This window comes from Seriola aureovittata, chromosome 4, assembly GCF_021018895.1.
Source record: "Seriola aureovittata isolate HTS-2021-v1 ecotype China chromosome 4, ASM2101889v1, whole genome shotgun sequence".
Taxonomy (NCBI): Eukaryota; Metazoa; Chordata; class Actinopteri; order Carangiformes; family Carangidae; genus Seriola; species Seriola aureovittata.
The window spans coordinates 18,188,578-18,211,574 of NC_079367.1; the positions used below are offsets into that span (position 1 = coordinate 18,188,578).

General features: G+C 37.1%; 2 protein-coding genes across 5 annotated transcripts in view; one reads left to right on the top strand and one right to left on the bottom strand.

Moving 5' to 3' along the window:
• stx1a (syntaxin 1A (brain)) overlaps positions 1–9,564 on the top strand; it is a 57,408-nt gene extending 47,844 nt beyond the window's left edge. Inside the window, exons 7-11 of one of the 4 annotated variants that reach the window (XM_056375007.1) lie at positions 428–501; positions 600–734; positions 2,765–2,875; positions 3,127–3,237; positions 8,225–9,564. In XM_056375007.1, the coding sequence (XP_056230982.1) occupies positions 428–501; positions 600–734; positions 2,765–2,875; positions 3,127–3,237; positions 8,225–8,302 (509 nt within the window). In that variant the 3' untranslated portion in view covers positions 8,303–9,564. Of the gene's footprint in view, positions 1–427; positions 502–599; positions 735–2,764; positions 2,890–3,126; positions 3,238–4,219 lie in introns of all 4 variants that reach the window. The other 3 variants (XM_056375005.1, XM_056375006.1, XM_056375003.1) reach the window with 3 other exon arrangements.
• A 4,067-nt stretch (positions 9,565–13,631) lies between these two features.
• LOC130168270 (caspase a-like) lies at positions 13,632–18,765 on the bottom strand. The gene is made up of 8 exons (XM_056375002.1): positions 18,546–18,765; positions 16,633–16,914; positions 16,387–16,475; positions 15,989–16,165; positions 15,633–15,888; positions 15,337–15,495; positions 15,117–15,226; positions 13,632–15,030 (listed from the first exon to the last, which is right to left on the bottom strand). The coding sequence occupies exons 1-8, from the start codon at positions 18,550–18,552 to the stop codon at positions 14,926–14,928; spliced, it is 1,185 nt and encodes a 394-aa protein (XP_056230977.1). The 5' UTR covers positions 18,553–18,765; the 3' UTR covers positions 13,632–14,925.
• Between the last annotated feature and the right edge of the window lie 4,232 nt (positions 18,766–22,997).

The following is a 22,997-nucleotide window of genomic DNA, read 5'->3' on the forward strand; positions in this document are numbered from 1 at the left end:
CTGTTATATAATCACTCTTGTGCAATAAATGATAGGCCTGAATTATAGCACAAATTATTTTTCCATTGCATCCACTTTTGTTCAGACATGGAAGAATGCAGAGTTTAAAATGCAGTGTAGACAACAGAGACAGATGGATATAGAGAAAATGAGCTTCTGGACAAAAGAGGCACACAGCTCTCATTTTGATTAATCCTCAGACAGACACAGAGCAGGAGTCTGGGTGGCTATTATTATCATCCAGTGAGTTTTTCTTCCTAATGGTCGTTATCCACTGTAGTTTGGAAAACCATTTAAATCCAGTAGCGTTTTACTACACTTCGTAACTCCTGGGTAACAGTAACACACTTCGTAAATCTCTCAACATGATGTAAGAATCCTCTCCAACCATGAACCATGAACACGTCTGTTGTGTTTGTCCTTTTAGCTGGGAGAAACACCACAAATGAGGAGCTGGAGAGCATGCTGGAGAGTGACAACCCAGCTATCTTTACCTCAGGGGTGAGTGATACAACAAATACATAACGAATGGACACAAAACTTGTTTTTAATACAGTCTTACTCCTCTCTAACCATTTGCCTCTGTTTTACCATCTTAGATCATCATGGACAACATCACCCAGCAAGCTATGAATGAGATTGAGACACGGCACAATGAGATTATCAAGCTGGAAAACAGTATCAGAGAGCTTCACGACATGTTCATGGACATGGCCATGCTGGTGGAGAACCAGGTGAAAACAAGGATCCTCTTGCTCTCAGTACCTACAACTGTGTGATTTGGCACTGAGCCATAGTCCGTGAAAAACAAACCTGCATGTGCTAAATATGTATCCATGAATTGGTGATCCATATACCAACCTGGATGCTATAAAGCAGAGTTAAAATTCAATTTTCTAGATTCAGGGTTGTGGTTTGAATGGGTGCTCTGGCTAATGCAGAGGTTCAGCAGGACACTGTGTTCACGATAATAAAATCATTAAGCAGCTAAGCATGCCTGCCTGCTGCAACTCCCGACAATAGAAATAACTCCACTTCAGACTGACAGATACTGGCAGTGTTTTTACTTTACATACAAGCTGTGGAGTGTATTAGTATAAATATAGGCCCATCTATGCCAACCGAGTTGGATGGAGGTTGCGTTTTCAGCTCCATCTGGTTTTGTGATTGCAAAATATCTCACTAAATATAGACGGAATTTGGGGGACAGATAATTATTGGCTCAATGATCAGTTGATTAGAATTTAGTGATTATCTGAGTTTGTACTTTCTGCCATTTGACCATTTTTTTTAGACTAAACTAATAACTCATGCTGCGTTCATGAGCAGGAAGGAAAGTCTGTCATGTGAGATTTCTAAGTTAGCAACTAAACAGAGTTGCTGTTTTATCAGATCTTTAAATTATAAACACACCTTAAATATTTCAGGGGTTTTGGTTTTGTAAGTTGTGATTTTTTCATAATTACTTTTTCATGTCCCCGCGCTTAAAGTTTGATTCTGCTACTGGAATGTTGTATGGTGCACACTGAAAACTTACATCACTGAGGGTGAGCAGTGAACCTACTTGTACTGTTAATATGTAGTTTCAAAGTCACATATGTAGATAATCCTCAAGTGTAAGAGTTGCCTGTGCTCTTTTCAGTAAAGTGTAGAGCTTCAGGTTATTCTGTAGGCCTGCTGCCTGCCTGCATGTGTGACAGTATGAGTGTGAGGGCTGAACCCCCACAGAGATTAACTGTTTCCCTCATCAGAAATAACCAGTCTGAATTATGCAAAAGGAAATCTGAATGAGAGAACACAATGAATAAGAAAATATTCCAAATGATGAATATGGAAGTAAATTGTTGTATGTGAGTGATGTGAATTTCAAGGACAGCAGAATGCAGTAAGAGCCCTTCCCTCATAATTTCAGTGTGGGAGTGATGATTGTTTAAATGCCAAATGATTCAGTAGTACTATGTGTGTTTCTGTGTGTATACTCTTTTGTTCTCTTGTCATACCTGGGAATGCTTTAAATGTAAATAATTCAATTAACTAACCCCTCCTTTATTAACTGTCATAACATTTAAGATAAGTCTGGTCCGTTTGTTAATTTTGCCTTTCTCAGCTTTGCTCTCTCTGTCCCCAACTCTCTCTATTTCCTTTCCCTATTTCTTTTCCACAACTGTCACCACAACAATGACTCTAAGCTCTAGAGAACAGAGAACAGCGCTCCCCTTCTAATTTAGCAAGGTAATTTTCCTGTGATTCCTCATTTTCTCCTTTTTATTCTTTGAGAAATAATTGCTGCAGTGCATGCATGGAGAGTTGTATCCACTGTTTCACCATATTAGCCTTTTGAAGAGAAAATTGTTAATTCTTTTATTTTTAACAATCCTGGGTTAATGCTAAATGTACAATACTCTTTATTCTTTGTTGATGAATGCTGATTTAAACATGACCTCTGCTGCCTTCATAAATGAAAGTGAAAATAAATGAAAATGTGGATAAATATATGATTAAAGAGAGGATCTATTAGTATATTTCTCAAAGCTTTCACAATACAGTTTAAGATGTTCATTTAATAAGTAATAATTTATGCCACAAGACATCATTGTAAAATATATGAATAATAGAGGTAAAGAAACTGAAGAAAAAATTTATTAAACATTCATCAGATTAGTCTTCTCATTATTATTTAAAAACACATCTATGAGAGGTGGTACCAAATATGGGCTCGGGCATATTTCTGCTCACACCACCTCCTCCTCTTACTTTTGTGCAGGGTGAGTTGGTGAACAACATTGAGCGGAGTGTGTTGGAGGCTCAGGATTACGTGGAGCAAGCAAAGGAGAGCATCCCAAAATGCAAAAAGTTCAAAAAGACCAGCAAACGGGTGAGATGCAACATGTACGCAGTCTACAAACTGACTCTCATGCCATTATTTCTCTTTTTTTTCTCTTTTTCTCTCTCTTTCCTTTCCCCTTTGTGCTTCTCTCTCCCCCTCGTTCACCCATTATTCCTCCCCTTTCCCTCACCACCTCCCTCATCTGTATCCCCTCCTCCTCATGCCTCCACATCTGGCTCTCTCTTTCTTCTTCCTGTCTGCATGTCTTCCACACCCCCTCTGTTACTAACCTCTCCTAGGGGGAAATGATAGACCGCATAGAGTACAATGTGGAGCACTCGGTAGACTATGTGGAGAGGGCAGTATCAGACACTAAGAAGGCGGTTAAATACCAGAGTAAAGCCCGGAGGGTGAGTCACATACACAACAAAACAATGCATGTGCACAAACATGCTATCGCAAGTGAAAGTGATGGATAACTTCAGGGGCGTTGCATGTACTGTGTACAGTGTGGTGCAGTGATTGTCGTCAGTGTGTGTGCATGCTCACCTGTCATGTATTCTGCATGTGGAGTACGTGTGTCGAGAGTGTATTTGACATAGTCTGCAACAGTCATTCCCAACGAGGGCCACGCATACCTCTGGGGGTACTTCTGCAGTTACCAGGGCACACAGCGAAAAATAGTAAGGTAGCTTGGCTAATCTAAAAAACAAAATCATGATTTGGCAAATGAAAGGAAAAGCAAATAAACACAACAGGATGACAAATTGGTGTGAGGCTTAACTAGAATAGACGTATCGTCAAAGTAACTAAGTAACTACCAGATAGACTGCACATAGCTGTGATGTCTGAACATCACCTGCTGCTGAGAGGTCCTGAAATAAGTAAGCAAGCAAATAGAGAAATCAAAATAGATGCAGTAGCTAAAAGTAATGGATACATGAATTTAAGTGGTAGTGACACAAATACAAATTTCAGCTACTGCTGTTTCCCCCTGTTTAATAACCAGCTGGCCCCAGCTTCTTATTTACCATACGAGAGTTGTATCAATTGTCTCATGTAATGCTCAGCTTACTTTAAAAATTGATCACATCCTTCCTTCATTTACCAACCTGCAGCACAGTGGAACAACTCTGCCACCTCTTGGTTAAAATCGATAACAATACTCAAAGGTAGAGGAATTTCATAATTGACATGGAGTAATCATGTGCCCTTGTAGTGAACCGTTTTCCCACCTCTAATCAAAGATGGTGCAACAGCAAAGCTTCCTTTCTTCCTCTTCTTCCCTCTTTCCATCTGTCTCTGTTTCTCATTCATTCTCTCCTATGTCCACTGAATGATTATCTGACACTTTGGCCTTCTTGTTTCCCCCTCCCATTTTCCCCTGTGCAGAAGGTGATCCTGATAGGAGGTTGTATTGCAGTATGCGTGATCGTCCTCATTATTTCCCTCACAGTTGGACTCAGTTAGGACCATAAGAAACCCCCAGAGAGCAGACAGGGCAGGATGTGATGCTGCCTATTAATGTCATGCATGTATGACTGCCAAAGAAACACAACGCTAACTGTCCAGCTGTTGAATTGTAATGTGCAGTCAGTAACTGCTCATTAACTGGGAAGCTGGCAGTCCGATACTGTGTGTCTCTGATGCACACAAATATTGTACATGAACTTTTAGATGCATTTCTTAATATATTCTAAACTAAACTAAACAGTCAAGCACCTCGAGGAACTGTTGAACTGTGATTTGTGTCTGTTTGTGTCATGATTGATATAACTTTGTCATGTGCATGTTCTGTACTCTGTTGAAGTGCATGTTTTTCTACAAACACAAAGCTGCAGATAATATGCATGGAATACGTTCATGAACAGTCAGCCTCTCTTTTGCGTGAATCATTGAGCACTCCGATAATAGTCAAAGAATCAATAGATTAGTTTGACATTTTGGGAAATAAACATATTTGTTTTCTTGCTAAGTGTTAGATGTGAAAATCAATAAAAATCTGATGTGTAAAAACATAAAGTTGTGGTTTTACAGGGTTATATTCGCTGGACTATTTCTTATGCCTATATATTTATATATATATTCTTATATAAATTTAAAAGTTTATAGGAAAATGTTTGCACACAAAAACTTCCAGAAGAGAAACATGAAAGTTATAAGTACACCTGAAACTCATGACCCTCGTCCAACCAGAGATCTGATTCTAACACAAATTTGTCTCTTAAGGCAGGATAAGATGTATGTGTGAAGACTCTCTTGGTTACTTGAACCTGAACATAAACTCATGTCTCACCTAATAATTGTCTTACTAATACAGCATCACTATCTGGAACTGGTACTGTCTGCATCTGGGCAATCCTCTCTGAGTTATTGCCTCTTTCTGTATCTTTGGTTATCATGCCATGTTGTGTGAGCCTGCAAACTGTAGAAAAGTGAATAATCAAAACCACACCAATCAAAGCAAAGTCACTTTCCGTATTCAATGTTTCTCAGATGCTTGTATTAGAGGCAACGGATTGGTTTTTAAACCACGAGTAGAGGCTGCTCATCGATCCAGTCTTCTGGGAGATTTATTATGTTTCTTGACTTTTTGGAACTGACCTAACTTCAGTCGATGTCCAGTGTCCATTGAACTTCATCAACTAACTGCCCCTGTTCAAATGAGGACCAACATCATTAAAAGAATACTACTATCCACAAAAATATCAGAAAAAACCTTCTTAACCATCTCTCTGGTGGGCTTTCGAAACCCAAAGCAGTTACTAAGTGCCTCTCGGGACAGTTAAGACATCTAAAATCTAATACATTATCAAAAGATAAAATGAACACGTAAAACAAACTCAAATGTGAATCACACAAGATTTTTTTCCTTAGGCCTAAAAATAAAAGTATGATCTAAACATCTCTAAGCTATATATTTGCAAAACACATTTTCAAACATACTCTTCATTATTTATTGCTCTACCAGAGCCAGAACCTGATGAAATCCATTCATCAAGATTCCTCACACCATGTTTCATTTTCAATTACCAATTGTTTTGGTGCTTGAGTAGCAATGTTTTTTGCCCCTGCAGAGGAGCAGCTAACAACCTGCATAGCTAACTGAACCGTCAGTGTAGAGAATTTGGTATTAGTGTCTGCAATAAGTATGTTCCTGAAGATGCACTTGTGTCAACAGTAGCAATACAATCACACTCAGTGTCGCCATCAATCAATGGAAGAAGAGAAGCTGGGTTTAAAGGTGGTGAAAATTTTTTTTCTGGAAAGAATGATCAGCTTGTAGCCTGAGCGACGACCTTTTGAGGAATGTTATCGGTGTTTACATGCAGAAACATTTGTTTGACACTTGAAGCTGCACCACTTTGGAAAAGACTTGATTTCCAGAGGTTTGCTCATTGTGTCTCTCCAGTTTATAGATTATGAACTTTATTAACAGCTTCATGTCAGGTACTAAACAGTGGTAAACAGTGCATATTTATAAGCCATGTAAGATTGGATTGGGTTTTTTCCTAACCATGTCCATGATTTCAGATGGAGGTTTACATAAAGCCATTTTTCCTCCTGTGATTTTAGGAGCTGTAAATAGCTTCCTCTTCTTCTTCTTACATTGTCTATCTAGGGATCTAATAACCATAGGGAAACAGGTTTTCTGTCTCCGGAGTCCCTACTTCTTCCACTGTACCTGATTGTTTTTGTAGACTTTCCTTCCTGTGTGTGTGCGCTCAGTAACTGCCAGTAATGACGTCAATCCATGCTGCTGTGAGTGTGCGCAGAGCTCTGTCTCTGGATGTTTTGTCTCAGGGAGCTGGCGATGCTATCTCCTAGCAGCCTGTTGTCTGCAGTAGAGTGGCAGGGGCATGTAAAAGATAGTCATCATCTGTCTCTTCTCCGCATGAGATCCATTTAACTTAGGATAGAGCAAAGTTGCACCTTTTTGCGGTCTTGTTGGCTATGTTGTAGCTCATTTCACTGCTTGCTGGTCAAGTTGAGATTGGTAGATAAGCAACCCTCAATACTTCTTACAGTCTGTCTGAAGACGGTTTTGCCTTGGCGTTTTGTTCAACCCTACATTATTGATTTTAACATTGCCACAATATAATTTGGGTGATGTTCTCTAATTGTTGTCATCTCTGTAGCTCTGGTTTACAAAATTGATTATAACAAAGGAATGTGACTGACAGCAAAGCACACTTATCTTTGTTTCTCTCAGCTCCTCGGATGTTGCAACATCACAGTGCTTTCCATTCACTCCCACATTCACTACCCTCTGACCCTGACACGGTGAACTAACCTTATGTCACGCACCTGAAAATAACTTTTCCCAGGCTCTGGGAAAGTTTTACAAATATATAACTTTCATTGATCAAGAATTCATAATACAAAGAGTAAAAATTGATCTTGTTTGTAGTTGGTAGAGTTGTATCATAAATTTTACAGACATTCATTTTGTAATGTTGGTGTAAGGGGAAAATACTTTTGGGCTTCAGGGGATTTTTTTTGTTGCGTAATCCTAAAGTGGCCACAGGGACAAATTGGCAACAAGGCTGAGTGGTGGCGTTGTAGCCAGCTCTCCTAATTTATCTATGATAATTCTCTGTAAAAATACAAAATGTTTTTCGGTTTTTGTACAGATCGAATGAGATATATGTTACAAAGCTTTAGAGTTGGTGGAAGGCAGATTTTGATTCTTCTGGACAGAGCCAGCTGCTGGCTTAAGCTTTATATTTACCATACACAAGAGTGGTATTGATCCATCCATCTCATCTAGCTCTTGGTTGAAAGTGAGTGAGTTTATTCCCCAAAATGTCTAACAATTTCTTTGACAAAACTGGTGAAGTGTTAGACGTTGAATTTTTATAGACTCAAGTGGAGGAATGCTTTTTAAAAGACATGTTTTACAAGTTACGTTTGCTTTAAAGCCACTGTGTGGATTTTTACAGTAAAATTAAACAATCCTCATGGACATTTGTGCAGTCTATATATTGCTTTTGTCTTATTTCAAGAGATAGCTGCTTTGATTGCTGTCTGACACATTTACCTCTTTGATACTGCCACCAGATGTCACCATGATTGAGGATGCCTATTTTCTTCACACAGTGGCTTTTAAACACCTTACTGATTCATGTTTGTGGTATGTGTGTTGCTGTATGTTGTTTACTGTACTATGAACAAAATGCAGGATCCAACACTCCACACTCGAACATCATCAGCTACATTCAATCACAGTGTATTTCTCCAAACTGAATTGTGTCCAAACTGCATTTTGTTCAGATTATTATAAATATTGTGATATGTGTGAAAGAATAGTAGATGTCATATTTCTAACTTGTCTTCCTCTGCTCTCCATTTGCTGCCTTGGATGACTGTTTATCTTTTCTTGTTAACACTATTTAGAAGAAAATTATGATCCTTATATGCTGTGTGGTTCTGGGAATTGTCATTGCTTCTATTGTTGGGGGAACTCTGGCCTAAACCTCAGCCCCAGTGACACTAAAAGACACACAAACACATATATATACACACAACAGAGCAAAAACAGAGCAGATACACATATTTGGTTTCCTGTTTTCATAAATGCAACCTATTAAATGTTTAGCACAAGGTGCGTTACCTACTGTACGATACATTTTAAACACAGTGTACAGGGCCAGAGGTGTTTTCGCATGAGTTGCTATTTTGTAAATGTGTGGTGCTGCAAAAAGTGTTGAGTGTTGTCAAAGATATGATGTTTCCAAAAGTGAATTCTTGAATGAAAAAGTTACTAAATGCTATGTAACGCTATACTAATACATTCCAACTTCCAGATATGACACTTATTCAGTTGTAATGTCTTTTTTGTGTTGTACAGCCAAAGTGACAGGCCACTAATCTGCAGTGTTTTCAAAAATCTATAAACCCGTTTAATTACTTTATCTTTTCTAGTCTTCTTACTTTATGTCTCTGATGTCCTCTACCTCCCTTCAAAAGCTCTGCATGATTTAGTTCACTGTAAAGTGGTGTTTTGTATTCAATCGCAAAAGGGAAAGAAAACTGATCTGATGTGGGATATTCTGGTTGTAGAGTCATCACACTGCCAAACTCTTTCTAAGGTCATCTCTCGTGGTTCACAGAAGCAGTGCTAATGTACTTAATTTCATCTGGCCTTACCAGTTGTGGCTCCAGTGTTGAGTGTGAGTGAGTGCATGCATGCATAAAGTATATGTGAAAGAGAATAGGTGTGTGTTCGTTTGTAGCTACATGTGTGAACATGCCGCGTGTGAGTCACTAGCTGAGAACATGAGTGCTTGTTGATAGCCACCTGTGTCTTTGTTTTGTATAAAGTGTAAACTGATATAAAGCTCTCTAACACTGCCAGTATGTTCAAATAAGCTGTTAAAATGGAGTCTAGTCTGATTGGATTGATAATTCTGGTCTGTAAGTGACAAAACCTTGTTGTTTTATGTCTTTTTATAAACCCCGAGCTTTAAACAGAGCATATCCTTGTCAAGCTACTTCTGTTTATTATATGAATGAACTTCATGAGTCAAAGAAAGCATAAGCATGAACTCAAAGTAGCCCTGTGAAAGACATTCATATCAGTTTTCTGGCGACACATCAAACATGCACAAACTGCAACCATGTTACCATGTTGCCTCCTCAACTTGTTTCCTTTGTGTTGTATTGTGATGACTTTTTGTTTGTTTTAATCTGAGTTGTTGTTTTGTTTTTTCAAGTAAAATTTGTCTGTAAAATGACTCTCAGAGTTTGTGCTTTGATTTGTGCTCACAGAAACAGGTTGTTCCTGTAATCCTTTAAAGGGACATTTTCAACAATTTTCAACATGGCATTCTCAGCACTCCAATGCTGGGCTGGTCAATGTATCACACACTGCTGGTAGTTTGTTCTATAACATTATTTTGTATAATAATTTAATGAACCAAACATACACTCAGTTGGCAGTTTATTAGGTCCACCTAGCTAAAATTAATTCAATCTAATACAATAGTCCTACAATAAATCCTCCTTTATGAATGTTATAATGTTCAGTTTCACTGAAACTGTCTTAGAGAGGCGTTGATTAAACTGTATGATCATTTTGGGGGATGAAGTGTGTGATGAGTTGAACTGTATTATTACATTATCCAGAGAGGTGTTTCTGTTATTCAGACTACCGCCATTGATACACTGTAAATGGAGTGGACAAAATAATGAAACAAGAAGGCACAGGTACTTATCTACAGGGCACAAGTAGAGGAGTCCATCCTTTTAAAGCCAAGTCAGTCTTCACCCTCCAGTATCTTCTTATCTCCAGAGTTCAATAAAGTTGTATGTTGTATTGGACTAGAAATTCCTTTTTTATTTTGAAGGCCGTCAGTCTCTCAGAGAGAGAGATAACTTATATTATACATATACAGTGTATATATATATATATATATATATATATATATTCATTTGTTTTCTGTGGCCATAGATTTAAGTTTCAATTTTTTTCTCTGTGCCTGTTTGTGCATGCCCCATTTAGAGCAACATGAACAGACAGGTGCTGACAGAAACAGTTCAAGTTTTGTCCAGCTTGTTAAGTTTTTCTGGACACTTCTGCTTGGATATCCTTCCTGTTTTTGTGGGTAAACTGCGTGTGTCCTCTGTGCGCTTCACTTTCCAGCAACTCTCATCTGGACTCTGAAGTTCCCTTTTCCTCATGGTCAAAGGAAACAGAGCACTTAACTTCTGCTTTTAGTTTCATGTTCATTAAGATTAAAAATTGCATTTAATAAACAATTTTTTTTTACTGTATTTGATTATTCTATTATCATTTAGAATGAGTTCATTACAGATTATTGGATAACACATTTAATTAATTTCATTATTATCACTGTTGTTATAGTTACTCCATCTAACTATTAATTAATTACCACCATGTGTATAAAGTTATTTCACACAGATACAATTAATATTCTTCTTACTAGCATTTTACTTTGAAATACTTGCTTTAGTAATAGTTTCACTCTTTTTATTTCTTATCATCCCCTCAGACTGACAGATGAAGAGTGCAGAGAGAGAGCCCATAATGTACCACAATGTAAAAATACGCCATTAAAAGTACAAGTCCTACCCTAAGGATGTTACTAAAGTAAAAGTACAAAAGTTTCCTCAGCAAAATGGACTGAGAGTAGGTATTAATTACTTTTCAGATTAACATTGCACAGAAAATGTATATTAAGGGTTAAACTGGTAAATAGTAACGTATACAAAGGATGGTATATGACATCCACCTCAACCAACTGCAACATTAAAATGCTAATACTTTTGTACTTTTACTTAAGTAAAATTTTGAATGCAGGACCTTTACTTGTAACTTTAATAGTGTGCTATTGTCTTTATGTTACTGTGTCACACTTGAATAAAACATGTTCTCTTTTCTTTGGCACCAAGGGTTGTTCAACCATCAATATTAGAATCAGCTCACCTGATGGAGCAAGCTGACCACAGGAGAGGCCCAGTTCCTATTCATGGTGTCAGTCTGCTCCCATCAAAGTTTTCTGAAAACACTATTTCCATGTAATTCATGCTTATCTAGTAGCACTAGTCACATCATGCAGGATGTGGCCAGAACAGAGAGTCACTGCACTCAGTGAAAAAGATATCCTCTGACTTAGTGCAGAATTTCTGCAACAATGACTCTACTTTTATGACTTTCCCCTAATAGATATCAAACATTCAAATCCCTAATGAATGTGATAAAAAAAACTAAAAAAGAAAACTAAAAAAAAGATTCTGATTTCTGATCTCACTAGAAATGACAAATGATTCCTACTGACTTCATGTCAGCAGATCCTAACCCTCAATTTCCCCTAGGGGATAAATAAGGTATATGTGTATCCTCATGGACCAATCTAATGTGATTCAAATCTTCTGTCTTCCCAGGTTGTATCAGGGCCTCACCTAGCCGAACTGATAACAACCAACCTCACACTTGCATAGACATTCATTCACATTAATTTCTCTCTGGACAGAAAGCATTGCATGACCTGTGTGGTTACAACATGGTTACTGGTTGCTCTAAGGTCTTGTTAAATCACAGCTGTTGAACTGAACCTTTTCACTTTTAGCAGACAACCACAAAAACGTTTCCATGTGAAAAACTCCCTTTTCTGAAGTTTCATCAATGTCATCCTCATGGAAGCAGGTGTTGAACACCTCAAAGATATAAAGTGTTGGATCTCTGTTTTCAGGTGAGCGATCATCTTCCTGCTGGCTTTGTCTTCTTTCCTCATGCCATGTTGGCTTTGTTACTGTTGTCATCAAGCACTGAGTCTGTCTCTCCATCATTCAACAAACCATCTTCTAAAAGGTTGACTAGGAGCTCCTCCAGAACAGCTTTTGACACCTTTTCCACAAGTCTGAAGTGGAAAGATGAATATAGTGATGAGTTGAACTGTATTCCATTATCCAGAGAGGTGTTTCTGTTATTCAGACTACCGCCATTGATACACCGTAAATGGAGTGGACAAAATAATGAAACAAGAAGGCACAGGTACTTATTTACAGGGCACAAGTAGAGGAGTCCATCCTTTTAAAGCCAAGTCAGTCTTCACCCTCCAGTATCTTCTTTATCTCCAGAGTTCAATAAAGTAGTATGTTGTATTGGACTACAAATTCCTTTTTTATTTTGAAGGCCATCAGTCTCATTTTCATTTTGTCAGGTCTGTCTTAGAACAATACTGACATGTCCGTGTACATTGAAACAGTTACTGCTTCCAGCAGTCACTCCAAGGTTCATGTTCAGCCAAAGTTAATATGACACTTCAGTTGTCTGAATTAGGCAAAACGTCTCAGTATTTTTACTACTAGACTCATTTTGTGCTTCCACTTTGTGCAGAATGATGATTGTCTTAGTATAGACAAGAGGAACAATTCCAATAACCAATAACATTTCCACTGTATATATGGGATGTGAATATTGTTTTATGACAGACTAGAAAAATGTGAACCTTTAAATGTAGACTTAGGTCTTTAGACACCCAGAACCATATTACACCCCTTCTAATTAATTCATTTTGTTCAATTAAACCCTCAAGTCCCATCTACTCCTCAGACTATTTGCTCTTAATAACCCTAACCCATATCTAGATTTTTGTGTACAGCATGTATGTTTATATACTGCATATATGTAAATGTATAGGACTATGCAAGTTTATAGTATATGTGGGACGAGGTATATGTGTTCTTGTGTGTATGTTATTTTTTCCTTATTATATATATATATTATATATGTGCCATGGTTATTATGATCACTTTGATGACAATTGGTGACTGTTGGAGAATATGTTGGATTCTTATGTGTGCATCATGAACATCACTCATATATGATTTAAACTTTTTAAGATCATGATCAGTGTTGGGGAAGTTACTGAATATTAATGTAACTGAAGCCTTGTTGTGAAATAAAAACAATCACAGTTTTGGAAAAAAAACTGAAATAATGTCATAATTGTTGAATATTGTTGTAATCGTTTTTTCTCTAAAGCATGTTTCCGTTCTCACAGTGTGCTGGAAGCATGGAACAGCAGTTAATGCTGGGTTTTCCCTGTAACATGTATGGTACAGGGCAAAGTTCAAGTGGTATTCCTGACAAGGTTTCCTCTTTCTGCCTTAATTCATTTTATGACAATTAATGGGGTATTTCCTGTAACTACAAGAATTTTATTTTTAAAGAATGTTCTTAAGTGGTAAAAGAAACATAAAAAGGCTGGGGCCTTTGGAGATTTTACCTGGTTTGAGTCAGCAGATATGATTTTGGTAAAAGAATCACGGCGGGATCCTCAGGTCAGTGAGTTTTATTGAAGGAAATGCACAGTGGGCAGCCGTATACACTATGTGCCAATAGCAGGATTACAATGATAATGCCTGTGCATTCTACAAAATAGAATACAAAATCAAATCCAAAGCAACACAGCTTCTGTAGCCCCTTAGATCAGCATTGATCACCAAACAAGCAAATGTAATACAAGTATTAACAACTACAACACATACAGTATATCAGATGACTACCATAAAATAGCAACCACGCAATGTTGACTGTGCCAGTCTTCACAGCACCAAGTACTTTTATATCTTTGCCTGAGACCTTTGCCCCACTGTTGCTGATTAACCAAGCTAGTGGGTGTGACAGCATCAAATTGTGGCTACAAGGTATTCACTCAAGTCAAGTGTATTTGTGTATATAGATATTCAGCGAACAGACCCACAACAGCACAAATTCCCATTCCATCCCTCATCTGACTCATTGGAGTGCTGAATGAATTGAAGCAAAATAAAGACACAATATTGTTCCCAATCTGGCCCAAATTAAGGCAAACAAAAAATACTTAACTGTTTTAGCATGGATGCATTAAAGACGCTTATAATGAGCTTGATTAGTTTGTTTAGTAATGCAAATAAAATTACAATGAGATCTACCACAACTATCATAAACTTTATGCTGCTTGTCTGAGCCCTGGAATTGATTTCCATTCTTCATGGTACTCTTCTTACATGTTCTGTTGGCTACACAGTAAATCAAAGTGATTTCATAATTTTGTACTTTAAAATGTGTTCTGTTTTTCTTGTGAGTGAGCGAACCTGTTCAATCACAGACTACAGGGTTATAAAAATTCCCATGTTCCATTAATTGAAAAGATGGACATATTGTCAGACATATAAACATATAAAAGCAAAGATTCAACTACAAATAGAAAAAAGTTTAGGTTTATCAAGGATGAAATTATGAGACTATGTAAAAAGCCCCCAGCCCTCCTACCAAGGGGCCAAACACCAAGACTGAAAGAGATGCAAAATGCTTCTCATTGTAGTGATTCTGCATCTGCATTCGTTTGCATCTGTTTGTGGTCATTTTGTGCCTCTTTCCAGTCATTGGCATTTTTGTTGTAGTCTTTTGATGAGCTTTGCAACAAGAAGTCTCATCAGACACTTTGTGCACAGGCTCTGGCCCAGCGCCCCCTGACCCCCTTGTCCCCTGCCTGCTATCTATTCACTGATTAGCACCTTTGAAAGAATTGAAACCATGATTTTAAATGTGGTTACAAAAGCTGTGCTGAACAGGATTGAGTCCTATCTCAGACACCTGGAAAGAGGTAGAAGCGTTTCGTAAGAGTGCACCTCTCTTTGGTCGGCATTTGTCTTTTGCTGCCAGCGGAAAACTCTTCAAAGCGTCGCATGACCTGTGTAGTTAAAAACAGACAGTGTATGAAATGAAGTAAAGCTTACACTTATAAAACAAGAACATCTTCATTATTGCAAAACTCACTTTTCTGAAAAGTTCCTCAATGTCATTCTCATGGGAGCAATTGTTGAATACATCAACAACATATTGGATAAGAATAGACCCGTGTTCTGGGTGTCTATATGAGACAGTATCTGCAGGAAAAACAGAAAATACATTTATTTTTTACAGATTTTTATTATGCTGTAACTATTCTTGTCACGAGCTTTAAAATTTGATCTGATAATATTTCAGTTGAGCTGACCAGGGGTGCAGGAGAGAAGAGAAATGAAGTCTTTTTCTTTGTGTACAAACTTCAAAGAATCATCCTCTATGTCCTCTTCGGCAGCAGAAGCAGACGGACCTTGCTGTGGGACATCACATGGTTTTGCACCATCGCAAAGAAGCACAGATCCATGCTCGCCTGAAATACATGTGGCATATTATTTGATACAATTCATGGCAACCTCTCTCTAAAATACAACGAAGTATGACATTCATTTAGCAAAGTCTTAATTTGAATTCAAGTTTGGAACATCTGTAAGAATAGATGAGACTCACCTCCTCTGCAGGCCTGGATGATGATGACTTTGGGTTTGTTCAGCAGCGCTGGACATTTGTCTGTGCCCAAGTGTTTGTAAATGTTGTCGATGGAGAACTCATCTGGGGTAGATGGAGTCTCATCACATATTTTAATTTTTGAGTTGACACCAAGGACAGCTCCCAGTTTCCCATGAGACATGATAACCACCAACACACTGTCTGTCTCTTTGAGTTTTTCCTGTTTAGAGAACTTAATTAAAGCTTCATCAATCCCCTGTGAGAACACAAAAAGTCAGTCGTCAGTCACTGTCATTTCTTAATCAAATGTTCTGATTTAACAAAAAGAAAATGTGTTTTCTTTTTTTCACTAGTACCTTTCCAGTGAGGTTTGTGCACTTCATCACATCGTATCCCAGAGCTTTCAGCAGTTTCTCCATGTTCTCCTCATCTTTCTCAGCTCCCGTTCTGTTAAGTCTCTCATCGGTAAACCTTACATTAGTGATTAGCAGGGCCACACGACTTTTAATATTATTTTTGGTCACAGGGTAAACCTGAAAAATAAATTTAAAGGAAAAAAATGTATCAAAGTTTTGCCATATGTATTTACATGTACATCGACATAGTAGACTTAGAAGAAAGATTTATGATCAAATATTTTGTATTAAAATGTTGTATTAAAACTAAATTTTTCCCATTGTTGGCTCATAGTGGTGAGTAAGTCTGTCAATTAAGCCAGATAAGATATTTGATAAGGCTTTTATGAATGACTAACATCTCTATCATTCTGTTTCTTCTCCCAGAATTCCTTAGTGGTAGGGATGAGCGAGGTTGACCACTCCTGCTTAGTCTGCGGCTCTGCAGCTGGGAACAACAAAACACAACAACATTGAATTTGACATTGAAAATGCGGTATTTCGGTTCATATACAAAAGCTGATGATCATGACAATGTCAAAATACAATATTGGATTGGATAAAAATAGGATGCAGTTCTCTCTAGCTGTAAAATATCAGCTCACCTGGTGGAGCAGGCTGACCACAGCCCAGGCCCAGTTGAGAGTAAAGTTCAGGATCTCTTCTGTGAAGGTGAGTGATCATCACCCTGCTGGCTACATCTCCTTTCTTCCTCACTGTGTCAATGAGGTCGCGTGCTTTGTCTGCTCTGGTAGAGTTCTCTTGAAGTATTGACTCACTCTGCCCATCGTTCACGATTTTATCTTTCAAAAGGTCGTCCAGGAGCTCCTTAATTAGAGCAATGGACACCCTCGCCGCAAACTCACTCCTCACATTGAAAAGCTCATCTAGTGGAAAGAATATGAAGCATGGAAACAAAACCGTTCAAGTTTGGATTATTCAAGGGATTCAATGTGTTATTTGTTCCCAACAAGGACTGACTCTTGATCCCCATTATTCACAATACAATCCTCTAAAATATCACCCAGCAGCTGATTAATAACTTGTTTAGTCACCTTATCCAAAAACTTTGTCCTCACCCTGAAAAGGTCCTCATCTAAAAGAAGATATGAATCAAAAGGAATGACACAACCTAAATGTTGGCCTCTTAATGTCATTTCAGTGAAAGGTTGGGATTATGAATAAGACAATATCAGAAATGTCTAATATCTGGTTATAATGGTTATAATGTTCAGTTTTTATTGAAACTGTTTTGGAGAGTATGACCATTTGAGAGGATGGTGCTGTTGAACTGTAGTGCATTATACATTGTATATTGATATAAATAGTCATGTAATTCAATTTTCATCCTCCAACATGACCACACAGTTGAATTGACACCTCTCTGAAACGGTGGCAGCACAAATTGAACATCATAAACGTGATGATTTACAGCAAATTATACTTTGTTTTTAACTTTGTCAGGTGTACCTAATAAACTGGCACCTGAGTCAATAATAACGTTTTAAAAAAACATGTTTAAGTGATGCACAGAAATCAATGCAAATGAAGCAACTGCGCGTTATCAACCATTAATTGATGATCCATTAAGCATTAACTAATCGCATGAACTCACAGTAACTTGGTTATTTCTTTATAGTGAGCAACTGGAATTCATGATACATCCTGCTTGAAATCAGCAGCGTTTGTACCTTTATTATAACGTGTTAACAATATTTCTATATGTTTGATATACTTCCATTAGATTTCAAATCGCTGGGATAAAATGTAATAATATATGATTAAACTACGCCTTTGTTTGTGTAATGCAGGGTGGAGGGTTTAGTATGGTTTGTGCCCTTCCTGTACAGAAGAAGCCTCATGTCAGTGACGCCTATGGTTTTCCTGCTTCACTTTAACAGCTGAAAACTATTTGACTGTTAGACCATCAGTACGATCTGTTTTCAACATAATGTATCGTTTTCATTCAGTAGAAATCAGATTCTCGAATAAAAGAACCTTACTGTCCGACCTGCTCAGTTTGCATTAATGGTTTACCTTATTCTGAGCAAACACTAAACGCCAGACACTGAACCGGATATGAATATAGTGTTAGACATGTCACAGTTGTCATTTCAAAGTTTTATCTTATACAAAAAGCTCGTAAATCCACATTTTGAAAATCTAAAAAGGTTGTGTCATATAATTTTCAACTTTTTTTAACAACTAAGTGTACTAAACAACAGCACAAATAGTGTAGGCTTGAGCGCCTACAGAGTGAAAGTAAAATTACGTGGCATACACAAGAACACATAGAATAGCCCAATTTAGACTTTTATTTGACAGACATACCATCAATCATGACAGAAACCATATGTCTAACTCCTGTCCCCCACTGATAACACGGAGCACTAACAGTAACTGCAGCTTGTGTAGATTAAGTTAGTTTACTGGCTGATCGCCAGCATATTGCAGCCAACACACAGAACACCACAAATCGTGGTTACTCGCAAAGTGCATTTAGACCGTGAACACTTACCTGCCATTGCACAATTCTCGTATCACACACAGGGCTGTTTAATCTGAAGTCTTCAAAGAATTTTTAAAAACTTCCAAGTTTCTGATTTCCAGTAATTTGTGTGTCGGGGACGCGTGCGTAATGCGCACGAGCTGAACGATGTTTCCTGGTTACGCCTCCAGCCTACTTTAAACTTTCAGTAGTACAGTGCACTAGGAGGTGTTGTATTTCTGCTGCAGGTTAACAAATGAGGCTCAAAGTGAGAATTACTGCTCCAGCGGTGCAGCGTGATGTCGCCTACATTTTGGTGTGGCTGATCTTCAACCACATTTGAAACAGTTGAGACTCAAACTTGAACCGAGGGCATTTGAAAAACTCTTATAGGCTTTAAAAGACACTCCTGTCCCTGGAAACGGTAAATAACTTACTTTAACGTTTACACAGCGTAATCAACAGTAGAGTTTCATAATGATACCACTAGAAATAAAAAATAAGTTGATAAGCACACAAGTTTATTTTTTCTTAAACAATTTATTGATAAAAAATTTATTTTATTGCAGATAGATTGTAATTCATTCACCAACCGTTTTGCAAATATAATTCTAACTAGATTCAAAATGACAGGACATGGCCACAGGGCTCCCAGTATAATTTTTGGTCACAGGGTGAATCTGAAAAAATACATTTAAAGGCAAAATTTATGATCAAATATTGTGTATTATAATGTTGTATTAAAACTAAATTTTTCCCATTTTTGGCACATAGTGGAGAGTAAGTCTGTCAATTAAGCCAGATAAGATATTTGATAATGCTTTTATGAATGACTAACGTCTCTATCATTCTGTTTCTTCTCCCAGAATTCCTTAGTGGTAGGGATGAGCGAGGTTGACCACTCCAGCTTAGTCTGCGGCTCTGCAGCTGGGAACAACAAAACACAACAACATAACTGTTGAAAATGAGGTATTTCTGTTCATGTACAAAAGCTGATGCTCATGACAATGTCAAAATACAATATTGGTTTGGATAAAAATATGATGCAGTTCTCTCTAGCTCTAAATATCCTAGCTCACCTAGTTAAAGAAGGCCCTGGCCCAGGCCCAGTTGAGAGTAAAGTTCAGGATCTCTTCTGTGAAGGTGAACGATCATCACCCTGCTGGCTGCATCTCCTTTCTTCCTCACTGTGTCAATGAGGTCACGTGCTTTGTCTGCTCTGGTAGAGTTGTCTTGAAGTATTGACTCACTCTGCCCATCGTTCACGATTTTATCTTTCAAAAGGTCGTCCAGGAGCTCCTTAATTAGAGCAATGGACACCCTCGCCGCAAACTCACTCCTCACCCTGAAAAGCTCATCTAGTGGAAAGAATATGAAGCATGGAAACGAAACCGTTCAAGTTTGGATTATTCAAGGGATTCAATGTGTTATTTGTTCCCAACAAGGACTGACTCTTGCTCCCCATTATTCACAATACAATCCTCTAAAATATCACCCAGCAGCTGATTAATAACTTGTTTAGTCACCTTATCCAAAAACTTTGTCCTCACCCTGAAAAGGTCCTCATCTAAAAGAAGATATGAATCAAAAGGAATGACACAACCTAAATGTTGGCCTCTTAATGTCATTTCAGTGAAAGGTTGGGATTATGAATAAGACAATATCAGAAATGTCTAATATCTGGTTATAATGGTTATAATGTTCAGTTTTTATTGAAACTGTTTTGGAGAGTATGACCATTTGAGAGGATGGTGCTGTTGAACTGTAGTGCATTATACATTGTATATTGATATAAATAGTCATGTAATTCAATTTTCATCCTCCAACATGACCACACAGTTGAATTGACACCTCTCTGAAACGGTGGCAGCACAAATTGAACATCACAAACGTGATGATTTGCAGCAAATTATACTTTGTTTTTAACTTTGTCAGGTGTACCTAATAAACTGGCACCTGAGTCAATAATAACGTTTTAAAAAAACATGTTTAAGTGATGCACAGAAATCAATGCGAATGAAGCAACTGCGCGTTATCAACCATTAATTGATGATCCATTAAGCATTAACTAATCACATGAACTCACAGTAATTTGGTTATTTCTTTATAGTGAGCGACTGGAATTCATGATACATCCTGCTTGAAATCAGCAGCGTTTGTACCTTTATTATAACATGTTAACAATATTTCTATATGTTTGATATACTTCCATTAGATTTCAAATCGCTAGGATAAAATGTAATAATATATAATTAAACTACGCCTTTGGTTATGTAATGCAGGGTGGAGGGTTTAGTATGGTTTGTGCCCTCCCTGTAAGGAAGAAGGGAGGGTTTTCCTGCTTTACTTTAACAGCTGAAAACTATTTGACTATTAGACCATCAGTACGATCTGTTTTCAACATAATTTATCATTTTCATTCAGAAGAAATCAGAGTCTCGAATAAAAGACTAAACAACACCACAAATAATGCAGGCTTGAGCGCCTACAGAGTGAAAGTACAAGTACGTCTAAAACCAACCGTATGTCTAACTCCTGTCCTCCATTGATAACAAGCTTGTGTAGATTGTTAAATTTACTGGCTGATCGCCAGCATATTGCCGCCAACACACATAACACCATAAAAGTGCATCTAGACCGTGAACACTTACCTGCCATTGCACAATTCTCGTATCAATCACAGGGCTGGTTAATCTGAAGTCTTCAAAGACCTTTTAAAATCTTCCAAGTTTCTGATTTCCAGTAGTTTGTGTGTGGTGCGACGTGTGCGTAATGCGCACGATTTGATGCGATGAACGATGTTTCCTGGTTACGCCTCCAGCCTATTTAACCCTTCAGTAATACAGTGCACTACAAGGTCTTGGCAGGGTATTAGAGTGGTTAGAAACATCAGCTTTCGTTTCAAAGGTTGTGAGTTCGAATCCAGGTTAGGACTTTTCTGTGCAGAGTTTGCAAAAACGCCGGGCCTGCTTTGGTACGCTCAACTAAGACTAACTGTACTATGACGTAGTATAAAATGACAATTTTAGGGCTTACAATACTATCACAATTTTTGATGTTTTTTGTCATTTTATTCCATACTATATTATGACGTTTTTTGGCATTTTTATGCCTTAATGTACTGTATTTTTTTATTCCTTACCATACTATAACGTTTTTATGACATTTTATGCCATACTATACTATGACGTTTTTTTGTCATTTTTATGCCTTCCAATACAATTTCATTTGATGCCTTACCATACTATAATGATTTTATAACCTTTTATGCCTTAATATACTATGATGTTTTTTTTTTACATTTTATGCCATACTATATTATGACGTTTTTTGGCATTTTTATGCCTTAATATACCTTTATGTTTTTTTTCACATTTTATGCCATACTATACTATGACATTTTTTGACATTTTTATGCCATACTATACTGTGACTTTTTTGGTCATTTTTATGCCTCCCAATACAATTTCATTTGATGCCTTACCATACTATGACGTTTTTATTAACTTTTATGCCTTAATATACTATTATGTTTTTCTCACATTTTATGCCATACTATACTATGACGTTTTTTGTCATTTTATGCAATACTATATTATGATGTTTTTTGACATTTTTATGCCATACCATACTATGACGTTTTTTGTCATTTTTATGCTATACTATACTATGACGTTTTTTTTGTCATTTTTATGCCTTCCAATACAATTTCATTTGATGCCTTCCCATACTATGACGTTTTTATAACCTTTAATGCCTTAATATATTATGTTTTACGAATTGTATTGCCTGACTATACTATTAAGTTTGCTGATCTTAAGTTGGTAGGGTAGTAGAGTGGTTAAAAGCATCAGCTGTCATTCCAAACATTGTGAGTTTGAATCCAGGTTAGCACTTCTCTGTGCAGTGTTTGCATAATCACCAGACCTGCTTTGGTACCCTCCACTAAGTCTAACTGGAGTATAAAATGACAATTTTAGGGCTTACGATACTATCACAATTTTTGATGTTTTTTGACATTTTATGCCATACTATACTATGACGTTTTTTGACATTTTTATGCCTTAATGTACTGTATTTTTTTATTCCTTACCATACTATGACGTTTTTATTACCTTTTATGCCTTATTATACTGTGACTTTTTTTTTTACATTATATGTCATAATATACTATAACTTTTTTTCGAATTATTATGCATTAATATAATATGTCGTTTTATTCCTTACGATACTATGATGTTTTTAAGACCTTTTATGCCTTAATATACTATTATATTTTTTTGACATTTTATGCCATATTATATTATGACGTTTTTTGGCATTTTTATGCCTTAATTTACTGTTTTTTTAAATCCTGTACCATACTATGACGTTTTTAAGACCTTTTATGCCTTAATATACTATTATGTTTTTTTCACATTTTATGCCATACTATACTATGACGTTTTTTTACATTGTTATGCCTTCCAATACAATTTCATT